This window comes from Ascaphus truei, chromosome 4 (assembly GCF_040206685.1).
Source record: "Ascaphus truei isolate aAscTru1 chromosome 4, aAscTru1.hap1, whole genome shotgun sequence".
NCBI lineage: Eukaryota > Metazoa > Chordata > Amphibia > Anura > Ascaphidae > Ascaphus > Ascaphus truei.
The window spans coordinates 362,302,733-362,316,207 of NC_134486.1; the positions used below are offsets into that span (position 1 = coordinate 362,302,733).

At 46.8% G+C, this 13,475-nt stretch overlaps 1 protein-coding gene across 1 annotated transcript in view; it reads right to left on the bottom strand.

Annotated features, from left to right (window-relative positions):
• The window catches only part of MBOAT2 (membrane bound glycerophospholipid O-acyltransferase 2), a 248,620-nt gene extending 245,544 nt beyond the window's left edge, over positions 1–3,076 (bottom strand). Inside the window, exon 1 of the mRNA XM_075598324.1 lies at positions 2,580–3,076. Coding sequence (XP_075454439.1) covers positions 2,580–2,651 — 72 coding nt within the window. The 5' untranslated portion in view covers positions 2,652–3,076. The remainder of the gene's footprint in view (positions 1–2,579) is intronic.
• Positions 3,077–13,475: the final 10,399 nt, after the last annotated feature.

Consider the following 13,475-nt stretch of genomic DNA (forward strand, 5'->3'; position numbering starts at 1 on the left):
AAGTGGCTGCTACTTGTGATCTTGTACAAATCCTTTTATCTCCCCTCACACTCCCATCTACGCTGGTAGCCATAAAACATTATAATTGTATATTACCATTCACTGACATGTACGTGTAGACATAGTGTGAGTATAATATATATACTAGGTGGCGAGTAGATTTTTTTTGTTTGGCGAGTAGATTTTTTGGTGATTTGTCGACCACTGAATATATATATATTCAGTTGTTGACAAATCACCAAAAAATCTACTCGCCAAACAAAAAAATCTACTCACCACCTAGTTCCACACGTGTGCTGCTTGGGCCAATAGGGGCTCGCCACAATGTTAAATCCACTCGCCCGGGGCGTGCAAATGTATAGGTTTGTCGAACACTGTATATATTATACGGACACACACCTTCCCTAATTAACATTTGTAGACACATTATATATAAACTATGGCCTTACGTATGGCTGTATATATGTGCATATAACAAACACAGTTTAATAAATCTATTGACGGCTATGCACTTGTGGGTATTCAGTTTCGACTCCTTAACTGCATATTTGTGTGAATTATGTCCACACATTTCCTATTCCTCACATACATACTATGCAGGCCGTCCCTACCTGCGTTGAACGTTGACTTGTGACAAGTAGCTGAAAAAGGTATCATTCTAAAAATGTCTCTCCCGGGTTGAAATTCTCTAAGACCAATACATTTCCTTCTCCAATCTCCATTTATAGGAGCGTCCATATTGGCCAGTATTCTCTCATACATATGGTTATACATATACTGTGCACTCCCACACTACACTGCATGATGCATGTGGAGAAAATAAGGAGCAGATGTCTGTGTTCTTTGTATAGCAGCGGTTTAAGCCTCGCTGTCCTTTAACCCATGGAAAATGTACCACACTACTGCAAGAATAGAAGTGACATAAGTAATTTCCCTTGAATGACACAAAGTGCTGCAAAAGTGACGCAACAGGGTGCTTTAAAGATGGCCACACTCTTACAATGCTGCCATTTATGATAAGTATAATAATGCCAGGCTACCATAATACATGGTTTGAGGAAAACAAGATGGCCTAAACCATGTCAATAAAGGTGATTACTGGAATTTGCATATGGCCGGTTCATTGTGTTTGTTTATGGGGGGCTCAGAGTTTGAAAGCAGAAATTCGCTGACCTTGGGAAGCCCTCTCAGCGGAATCCACAGTCCCCCAACCTCGGGGGACTTCCAAGATACATGAGGTTTTTATCCCACTTGATAGGAATAAGATGGCCCCCTTTTCAGGTACAGTAATGTTTCAAATAAACATAAAAATAAAAAAAACAAAAAAACACATTTTGCACATTGCTACTTCGAATTTAATATAGAACATTGAATACGGTGTCACACATTGCTATGAAGTTGCCACCATACTGACCAACACATGAAAACCGGTTTGAGGAAAGTTGGGTAGAAAAACGCAGGAGAACACTTCATCTTCTATTGATTTCCATTGCCTTGAGAGTATGTGTTTCAGGGAGAAGGTAGAAATGATAAATGTGGTAGTTAGTTATGGGGAAGGCTGGTATTGGGGAAGCGAAGTGTCTCATTTCAAGTTTCTTAGGGTCAATGTACAGTATTAAGGTTCTTTGCATCAATGTAACATCAACTTCATCAATGAAGGTTTTGGGGAGTTGTAATCCGGCCGCAATATCTTTGTTTGATGTCTCAAAAGGTGGTACAGTATCTCTAATCAACCTTCTTTACTGAATCAGCTGAATCTGCCAGGCCGGAGGCAGCGTAAACTTCTGCATCTAAGAGATCTGTATTCTGCCCTCCAAGTGCTCCTATTAACCATTTTGCTGCCAAATGGGACTGTAATACTTGTTATGCAAATCAATTCTCACCTATTGTAGTCAAAATTCCCCCCCCCCAAAAAAACTGGATTTAAGTGTAGTCGTCTATAGTTTTATGTTCTATAAATAGGTGAATAAGATATCTAAAGATCTTGCCACTAATGGTAACATGACCTATCACAAAGTAACGCTGAGTATCACCGCCTATCTGGAGCATTCAGTGGTATTACTGGTGTGATAAATTGCAAGATGTCACAGTATAAAAAGCATGGGTCTTATCTATCTATTTTTAATATATACATACATACATACATACACACACACAGACACACACATACTTTTTAGTGGCAACATGTTCTACCATCTTCTTTAAATGCAGTCATACCTGGAGTACAATCCATGTGGCCCATCTCTGGCACACGGGTCTACAGAACAGTCCCGAATAGCAGACCAGTATTACTATTGCGGTTACGGGGTAGGAGATAAGGCAATATGTTCCTAACCGCTTAGATGTTAAGCTCCCCGGGGCAGGGATTTCCCTTCCTATATCTGACTTTGTTGCGCTTATTGGGCTATAATTCCCTGTACTGTATTGTCTGTGTAAAGCGCTGAGTACACTGTGGGGGCTAAGTAAATGTGCATACAAAACCCAAAACTACGTGCATGCAAGTCCAGCAGCGTGACCGCTACAACACAACCCCCTGCTATGTTTCCGTGTGACCACATCTTCTCCTCTGACACCTTTACCTGGTCTATAGGTAGCTGCACGGCATTGCTGAGGGGCAGGAGCAGCATAGAGCCTGTCGTGCTTGTAGCCATGACAATCCTGCTGATGAGGCTGAGGAAGGTGATGCTGAAGACGTTTTTTCCGTCCTAACTCCTCTCCTAAAGCCAGGACCCGTAGGGCAGGACGAGGTCCTTCACTCAGATCCCGAAGAAGAGACAAACCAATGGATAACCCCCAGGTGTGCAGCCAGCTCCAGTGCACAAACTAACACAGCCAGTCCCAAAACTAAAGGAAATGCTGTGTTCCTCCCCCCTCACCAAAAAAATGTCTTGGCAATCCAAGCCTAAAAAGAAAAAAAATGAAACAGATATATGTAGTGGCACTTTGTCACATTATGCACAAGGGCAAGGATCACTTCACTGCAAAGACAATCTGCACGCACTGAGATCACAAAGGCACAGACTTCTGCTGCTGCTGCTGCTGCTCCTCCTCCTCTCGCTGCTCACTGTACTGAATGCAGAATTACAGGCAGGCAGAGAGGGAGGGAGGGAAACGGGGGGATTTGGCTAGGAAACCTCAAACGCTTGCCCTATGGTAGCCTAGAAAGCACATTTTATTACAGTCATTCTCAAAATAACTGACAACGTGTGTCTGATTCAACTTCCTCTCACTCCCACTAGGTGAAAATGAAAAGGCGTCTGCTGTTGAATGACACTTCTGCAAAATCTGTTTCATTATGTCAATGCAGCCTCGAGAAAGACGATGATATTTAATTTAAAGAGGCAATCCAAGCTGCACTTTAAAAAAACACACACACACACACACACACACAAAAAAAACTTGTTTTTGTTTTAATATATGCAGTCTTTGATTGCCTTTTACTAAAAATGATTTACCTAAGCTGCCGATCAATTTGTTCTCCCGTGATCGATCAGCAAAGATCCTGTTTGTCAGGGTTCACTAAATGGCCGCCTTTCAGTTTCAATCAATTCTTCAGTCAGGGTAACTTGGCAGCTCCCCCCCACACACACACACACGTAGGATATTGCATGGATTTCTCCTTTAAATATGGATAATATCGTCTTAGAGCAAACATTTGTCCCCAATTTGCTAAAAAAATTATAATACTCACCTTAACCAGGTGTTTCCAAGTGTAGAATCTCTGCTTCTTTTTTTTTTTATTACTTAAGTTTTTATTAATAATTTTTCAAAGATAAGGGGAGGGGGGGGTATACATAAAAAAGGGGAAGGGAAGTGAGGAACGTTGATACATATGATAATAATAATAGCATGTTCTTGTATAGCACTACTAGTTTTACGTAGTGCTTTACAGAGAAATTTTGTAGGCACAGGTCCCTGCCCTGTGGAGATTACAATCTATGTTTTTGGTGCCTGAGGCACACGGAGATAAAGTGACTTGCCCAAGGTCACAAGGAACCAACAACGGGAATTAAACCAGGTTCCCCTGCTTCAAACTCAGTGCCAGTCAGTGTCTTTTACTCACTGAGCCACTCTATCTCTCATATAGTCAAAAAATATCACATTTGGGAAAGAGTTGGGGGAGGGGAGAGGGGACAGCATTTTGTACATATATAATATAGTGAACATCGATTTAGATACAACATAAATCACAACTTTCAGAATATTTTAATCTAAATATGAAGATATACCAGCATGCCGGAACCAAGGGGTCCAGATCTCCGAGAATTGAGATATGGAGCCATTCATATAAGCTGAGAGTTTTCCATATAAACTATATGCCAGGTTTTATTGTTTATTTGATTTAAAGATGGGGGAGGGGAGATTGTTTCCCGTTCTTGGCGATTGTGCACCTAGTGGCAATTAAAATGTGAGAAATAACTTTGGCTTCCCTTTTGTTTTTGTTGGTCATTGGTTTTCCCAACAATATATATAGAGGATCGTGTGGAACAGTGATCCCCAGGATCTTATTTATGAGAGCAAACACTTCCCCCCACGTTGTCTAGATTTTAGGATATGACCAGAACACATGCGGTATGTTCCCCATTTCACCGCAGCCACGCCAGCACAATGGGGAGACACCTGGGAGAAAAGAGTGTAACCTGGTAGGGGTCATGTACCTGTATCGCACTTTCCCCCACCACCTGGGAGATAAGGCGACTATGGTGTGTGTGGTGCTTTACCTGCGGCTCACAGGAGGCCTGAACCTCCGCTGAGTGGAGCCTGGGGTGTACCTGATTCGATAGGTGACAGCGCCTCCACCTGCGCGGGATCCTAACTATGTCAGATAACCCGTGCAGGACCATATATGAACTATACGCAATAATATGGAGAAACACGGATACTTCACTATAAGCACACAAACAGACATATACATGAACCACACTTATATTATGAACAGCTCTACTGAACACTAATGAGGTGCAGCCACCCGCCAAGACTCGCAGGGACATAACCTCCCCCCCCACCGTGTTCCCAACACTGTGTCCACAACCCACAGGGTATACCGTCCCCAAGGTGTTGAGGTGCTCTTGGACACCGAACCTTCCCAGTGTCCCCAAGATCCAGCCCACCTGAATGTGTGAGACAGTGCTGCCCCCAGTAAAGTGTTGAGATGGTGCGTTTGCTGGATAAAGGTACCTGCCGGGTGTGTCCACACCCGGGGGCACTGAGTCCTGCGATGGGGTACACGGACCCAACAGTGATTCGTGACTCCTGTGCTTCCGCGTGGGGTGATCACCAGTGGGGTGTCCACCTCAAGTACAGTCTCTTCCATAGGGTGATCTGGTCCCAGACCACCAAGAGCCAGGATGCTGCTCTGTCCCTCACTACAATATACAGGGGCAGTGTCCCTATCTAAGGGCCTGTCCCTGCAGCAACCACAATCTAGTGGGTCTCAGGGCCTACCTGGGGCCTAAGGGGATAAAGCTAGGCCTAGTCCAGGGGAGCACAGCTCCCTGGACACTACCTCAGCTCCCTCCATAGACTGGCGTGGTCCAAACACGCAAATTGTATCAATATCAGGGAGCAGGGGATTGCTGCAGCCCTATTGGCTGTGTGGCATCAGGTGGCCCCCCATGGCGCTCACTAGTGCGTATGGCCCTGCTAATGGCCACCGCACTCTGGACGCCACTGCGCACGCGCAAGCGCACTGTGCATGCGCGCACACACTCAAGATGGCGACGCCCTGTGTCGGGAGCCGCCGCAGACCTCTGGCGACCCGGTCGCCTCTCCTCCTGCCCACACACCCCACCGCAATCTCACTACCCGCACCGGAGTTAAGTGGGGTCCCCGTCCACTGCCCGGCCACAGCCGCCTTCGCCTCCTCCTGCCCCGCACACACATCGGAGGTAAGGGGGTTAGGGGCAGGGGGACAAAGCTACATCCTCCCCCAGTGAAAAATACCAACGATCCCGCTTGGGAACAGCGTAACACAACCTTATCACACATAACTTATATAATGAAAATGCAATGTATAAATATTACAACTTATCACATTGAATCGGCTTTAAACAATGTTGCACAATTGTGTGAGCATCACAATCACACATTGGCTTTTGCTCCGAGACCACTGCTGAGCCTCATAGTGGGGTGCCCCAATTGTATCATAGGTTACCCGATTTGGAGGGTACCTAACTCTTTGGCTCTGCCGGAGCTGTTCTTCAGCTACTCCCTCTGGGGAGTAATATGTCAAGTCCTGAGGCTAAGCCTCTCCCATAGAGGGTAATAATGTCTCTGAATAGTCTCTGTTTGGGTTGAAGCATGGGCTTCTGGGGTCCAGGGACACCCTAGAGGGCGTTGGTTGTCAGGGCCCTTTACCCGTGGCTCCTCCGGGAGGTGCTCCGGGACTTTAGGGTCCCCTTTGAGAGGGTTCCTCCATTGGATCCTCTACAATCTCATTTATGGTTTCATCACCCTCTGGATGATCATTAATGGTCTCTTGGCTATCATTTACGTGCTCCGGTTCACCATCCAGGGGTGCAGCCGGTATTTCTGGTTCATTGTCTCCTACTTGTGGAATGGGAAGAAGATGGTTATGGTGCCAGACCTTTACTCGGCCATCCGTATCTTTTATCCGGTAGACTGGGAGGCACGGCATCTGTGATTCGACCTCATAGACACGCCACGCCAACGGTAAGCGAGTTTATGCTTCCCAGGAATCCCTAGGTTGCAGAAAAGCACAGCATCCCCAGGAAGGATTTCCCGGTGTCTGACCGTATGGTCCTAATGCCTCTTGTTATTGGTGTTGTGTTTAGCCGCAGACTTCTCGGCTTGCTGGTAAGCCTGTTGCAGGTTTTCCTGAAGCCTTTGCACGTATTTGAAGTGCGTAGCATTGCGTATCCCATCGGTTGATACTCGTAACCATACATCTACTGGAAGCCTGGCTTCTCGCCCAAACATAAGGAAGTATGGAGAGAATCCCGTGGACTCATGTTGGGTACAGTTATACGATTGTGCCAGAGTCTCCACATGTCAGCTCCACTCCATCTTCTGAGCGCCTTTCAACGTGCCGAGCATGTCCAGCAACGTCCTGTTGAATCACTCCGGCAGAGCGTCACCCTCCGGATGGTAGGGAGTGGTCCGAGACTTGGTTATGTCTAGGATTTTGAGTAGCTCCCGGATTAGTTTGCTTTCAAAGTCCCGGCCTTGATTGGAACGGAGGCAGTAGGGTAGGCCATAATGCCCGAAGTACCTTTCCCATAGAATCTTCGCTACCGTGATGGCCTTCTGGTCTTTGGTCAGAAAGGCTTGTGCATATCGCGTGTAATGGTCCGTGATGACGTTACAATACCTCGGGCATCAGGCTCAATGCACAGGAAATCCATACACACCAAGTCCATGGGACCCGAGCTCTTCAGGTGAGCCATTGGGGTAGCTCTGGTAGGCAGCGTCTTGCATTGAATACACCTGGAACACCGCTGACAGTGTCGTTCTACCGCTTCATGCATTTTTGGCCAGAAAACGCTGTCTCTGACGAGTCCGAAAGTCTTTTCCACTCTGAGCTATCCATGCTCATCTTGCAAGACTTTCAGGACCATATGCTTTAGGTTCCTGGGGAGAACCAGTTGTCGTCTATCCGGGTGGTTGTTGTGTTGCACCACCCGGTAGAGTAGCCCATTGTCGATTTCGAACTTATCGACTTCTCGCATGAGAATGGCGACCATGTCGTTAGGAGCACATTTCAGGATTCCAGGCTTGTTTCTCTGGACAGTTTGACGAATGACTCCCGCTATGGAGTCCCGGACCTGGTATTGGACCATATCCCTCCACACTATGATTTTATCGTGGGTGATATTCATCCCTTCTGGATCACAGTAAGCGACAGGGATGGCCCTAGATTGAAATTCTAATGAGTCCACGACCCTCAATTCTGAGAAGGCCAGCCTATCTGCTATGACAGCAGCCGTGCTGCACATGGCTCTCCATCCCTGGTCCCGGGATCTCTTCCCAGTCGTCATCGTTGGGAGTGGGGCTCAGCCCTGGTCGTCGGGATAGGGTATCTGCTCCTATATTCAGAGGCCCTGGCTTATACTTCAGTGTGAACTGGTGATTTGAAAACAGAGCCAGCCATCGATGGCCGGTAGCATCTAATTTGGCTGATGTTAGTATGTAAGTGAGGGGTTTGTTATGCGTCCTCACTTCAAAGGATACGCCATACAAATAATCATGGAGTTTGTCCACGATGGCCCACTTGAGGGCAACGAACTCCAACTTGTGTACCGGGTAATTTTGCTCTCCAGGAGTCAAACTGCAGCTGATGTAGGCTACTGGTCAGAGTGTAACGCGTAGCTCACCACAAACGAAGTGCGACCACGGTGCTGAGGTAGGGAATTGAGAAACGCCAACCCACAGCCACGCGGGCGCGCCTAGGATGTAGATTGGTCGTGCAAGCCGGATCAGGGTTATAGAGTGCAGAGTAGTCGTATATACTTGCCAGGTCAGGATTGGAGAATAGCGGATCGTTGGGGTACTTTGCCAAGGTCAGGATTGTAGAAGAGCGGATCGTCGGGGTACTTTGCCAAGGTCAGGATTGTAGAAGAGCGGATCGTCGGGGTACTTTGCCATGGTCAGGAGCAGAGAGAAGCGGAGTCCAAGTAACTAGCAGGGTTCAGGCAACAAAGGGTTAATCAGGCAGACAAGGCAAAACAAGGTATCAGGAACAGAATGCAGCAAGGCACGGCGTCACACTGACTATGCTCAGCAAAGGTAAGCTGAAAGTGCAGGGTATATAAGGAAGGAGGCTCCAATAGCAAGCAGGGGTGGAACCAGGAAGTGAATCGTCATAGGCTGCTGGTACACACAGGTTTGTCCAATGATGCAGCCGATCGGGTAGGAGGTTACTTGCAGCCCGCACGTGTCACAGGGTTCAGAGGGCGGGACTTGGAGTGTGTGATTGTCCCACGCCGGTTCCTTGAGACATCAGAGCGGGGGCAGAGCCTGGAACGCACGTCACTGCCATGCTGGTGTTGTTTAACAACAGAGCGGGGACGGAGCCTACCACGCGCATCAGCGGGGAGACTAGACGAGCGCCCACAACGTACAGCCAGGTGAGGGGATGGTCCCTGAACGCCAGAACGGCGAATCCTCACAGTACCCCCCCCCTCTAGGAGCGACATCCGGGCGACTCCATGAAGGTTTATCCAGAAATTTGGAATGGAAGTTACAGATCATCCTGGAAGCATGAACATGATGACTAGGAACCCAGAATCTTTCCTCTGGGCCATAACCCTTCCAGTGTACCAAATACTGTAATGAGCCTCTTGAGAACTTTGAGTCCAGAATGGATTATATTTCATACTCAGGTTGGCCTTGTACCATATGAGATGAAGTGGGAGGCGAATGAACCGAGTGAGTATTCTGGACCACTGGCTTAAGTAACGAGACGTGAAAAAACGGATGGGATCCGCATAGAAGGAGGTAACGCGAGACGATACGCCACGGGATTAATCCTTTCTGAGATAGAAAAAGGACAGAGAAATCTGGGTGCAAACTTCATAGATGGTACCTTCAGCCTGATGTTCTTGGATGAGAGCCAAACCTTGTCGCCAATCTTGAATTCTTGAGCAGTGGCGATGGCGGTGGCGATCAGCCTGGGTCTTCTGCCTATTGGTAGCTGTATTGATGTTTGCCTGAACCTTTTTACAAAGATCTTGCAATGCTTTAATCCTGTCGTCTGCCGCGGAAATCCCTGATGAAGATACAGAGAGAGGGAGTGTAGAAGGATGGAACCCGTAATTTACAAAAAATGGGGATTCCAGAGTAGATCCACTTTGTACGTTGTTATGGGTGAATTCTGCCCAGGGCAAAAGTTCAGACCAGTCATCTTGGGAATCTGAAACAAAACATCTTATGTATTGTTCTAGGGAAACAATTCAGTTTGACCATTCGTCTGTGGGTGGTACCCGGAGGAGAAATATAGAGAAATGCCCGGTTGTCGGCAAAAAGAACGCCAAAAGCTAGACACAAACTGTGAACCCCTATCAGACACGATAACCAGGGGTACTCCGTGAAATCGAAAGATCTCTCTGATGAATACATCGGACAGTTTGGAAGAATTGGGAAGACCTTTGAGAGGTATAAAGTGGGACTGTTTAGAAAATCGATCCACGACCACCAGGATCGTATTCATGTCCTTGGATACCGGTAAATCCACAATGAAATCCATGGACAGGTGTGTCCATGGTCGGTTGGGAACAGGAAGGGGCAGGAGAAGTCCTGAAGGAAGATTCCTGGGAGTCTTAGTCCTGGCACAAGTTGGGCATGCGGCTACGAAGTCCTTGACATCTTTCTGAATCCTGGGCCACCAAAAAGTTCTGGAAATCAGATCTAAAGTTCTTCTGGTACCTGGGTGACCAGCGGCACTGGACTCCATTGGAGAACTTTCCTGCGGTGCGTAGGAGAAGTATACAGACGACCCTCGGGAATATTGAGATCTGCAGGGGTGTGATCTTGTTGTCGTACAATATCTTTGAGAACGTTGAAGGTGGTTGCAGAAAGAATACACTTAGCAGGGAGAATAGGCCTTTGTTGGTCCTCAGATTTATCGTCCGAAGAGAATTGTCGGGAAAGGGCGTTAGCCTTGACATTTTTTGTTCCAGGCAGATATGATATTATGAAATTGAATCCTGAAAAGAATAATGACCATCTGGCTTGACGGGCTCCAAGACGACGTGCCTCTTCGATGTATAACAGATTTTTATGATCTGTTAAGATAGTTATGGGATTCTCAGTGCCCTCCAGAAAATGTCTCCATTCTTCTAATGCTAATTTCACAGCCAGGAGTTCCCGATTCCCAATATCGTAATTGCACTCAGCGGAAGAATTTTTTTTGGAGAAAAATGCACAGGAATGCAATCTGGATTGAGGATTCTTCCTCTGGGAAAGGACAGCACCAACACCGATGTCTGATGCATCTACTTCTAGGGTGAAAGACAGTTTAGGATCAGGAGGAATAAGGATAGGTGCGGAGACAAATGCACTCTTAAGACGAGAGAAGGACTGAATGGCCATGGGAGGCCAAGAAGTAGGGTCAGCTCCTTTCTTGGTCAAGGCAGTAATAGGAGCTACCAATGAAGAAAAGTTCTGAATAAATTTACGATAATAGTTCGAAAATCCGAGGAACCATTGAATGGATTTGAGAGTGGTGGGTTGAGGCCAATCCAGTACCGCTTTGACCTTAGCAGGATCCATAGTAAGTCCAGTGTTGGAGATAATGTATCCAAGAAAAACGGTTGAGGCTTGGTGAAATTGACACTTCTCGAGTTTGGCGAAGAGTTGGTTTTCTCGTAGGCGAAGAAGTACCTGCTTTACATGGGACACATGTTCTTGTTTGGATTTGGAGAAAATCAGAATGTCATCTAAATAAATGATCACAAAAGAATTGAGAAGGTCCCGAAAGATTTCGTTGACAAAATCCTGAAACACAGCTGTGGCATTACATAGACCGAATGGCATGACTAAGTACTCGTAATGTCCATCTCTGGTGTTAAAAGCAGCTTTCCACTCATCACCCTGGCGAATCCTGATGAGGTTGTAGGCTCCACGTAGATCCAACTTAGAGAAGATATTGGCGCCTTGTAGGCGATCGAAGAGCTCAGATATAAGAGGAAGAGGGTAACGATTCTTAATGGTGATTTTATTGAAGCTCTTTTTGTACCAAGAACTGTATCATTAAATCCAGTAGTCGATACAAGGGCGTAAAGAACCGTCTTTTTTCTTCACGAAGAAGAAACCGGCACCCGCAGGAGAAGTAGAGTTACGTATGAAACCTTTCTGGAGATTCTCAGTAATATACTCTCGCATGGCCTTGGTCTCAGGCATGGACAAAGGGTAGGAAACCCCTCTGGGGGAGAAGAACCCGGGAGTAGTTTAATGGGGCAATCGTACGGACGATGTGGGGGTAGTACCTCAGACTTAACTTTATCGAAAACGTCGCTGAACTCGGCATACTCCTCAGGCAAAAGTACCCTTTCCTTTGCCTCAGCCGGGGTAGTACCACAAATGCTACTGGATTTAATGATACAGTTCTTGGTACAAAAAGAGCTCCATTGAACGGGATCCTTATTTAGCCAATACACCCGAGGATTATGAATCTGTAACCAGGGAAGGCCAAGGATTACTGCTACGGAAGGCGTATGAATCACATTAAATTGGATGTCCTCCAGGTGACCAGTACCTGTCTTGAGGGGGTAAATGATAAGTGTAAATGAGCGCTAGTGTAAACAATGATATACAAAAATGATAATGCAAACAAAAGAACAAAACCAGAGATGCAGTCTATGACGAAGGTAGTCCTTGAGCTGCCTGAGAGGTTGATCTGGGATCTTCCAACCAGATTAGAAGATGCGTGTGGATTAACCTCTTATGGCGCTGAGGGATAGTGGATGGAACAGAGTCTTGTGCAATATTTTCTTCTTAGGTGAAAACCTCAGAGAGGGAGACAAGAGAAATGCAAAAAAACACCACAATAGTGTATTACCCTTTGGACAATATAAGACTTGGATGTTAAAGTATAAAGAGCATTTAATGATTAAAACAATTGCATCTACAATTGATGTAAAAAGTATAATGGATTAATAAACAGTAGGTGAACTCCTGTTATATAAATGAATGATGGCTTCCAAGCGCTTGTGCTGAATGAAGCCGTGCTGCTCCGCCGATGGTAAAAACTGAAATCCTACTCACCGTCCTTGAGTAGGACATGTGCAGTGGTACGGGGTCTTTTGCCAGGGATAGCCGCTTGCTGGGGGGCGCCGGACGTCCGTTCGTTAGATGCGGGGAGAATTCTTGATGTCCTCGTGGTCTCAATACAATAGATGCCCACTCACCGAAATCCAGGCGACTCGGAAGCACTGGAACCAATCCACAGGTATATATTCTCACAACCCAGGGGGAGCCACACTGCCTCTGCTCCGGGACCCCTGTGTGTGTCGCTGTTTGCTCTCTCTCCTGCACCGCAGCATTCAGAGATCACCTCCAGCAGACCATCACAAGCCCTACCGGAAGTGACGTGACGGAGCTCTTTGAGGAAACCGGAAGTGACGTATCGCACTGGAAACAGTGCTGGTCTGCTGGAGGTGATCTCTGAATGCTGCGGTGCAGGAGAGAGAGCAAACAGCGACACACACAGGGGTCTGATTATGGAATCCGCACTCCGGACCTGACTCCGTGGCCTAAGGTCAGTGTTTATATATCCCCACCTCAGCCCCGCGGTCCGGTAGCAGTTTGTGGCAAGCACGTATGTTACAGATAGTTTGCATATAATGGTCATAAGATGCAAGTCTTTCCTCAATGCTAGACAAAGCATTGGCGTGCGTGCTCAGGACTCTTCCTACCTCAGCGGGGTCGAAGTTTGTATGGCTGAGCATACTGTAACGAGTAGCTCACCACAAACGAAGTACGACCACGGTGCTGAGGTAGGGAATTGAGAAACGCCA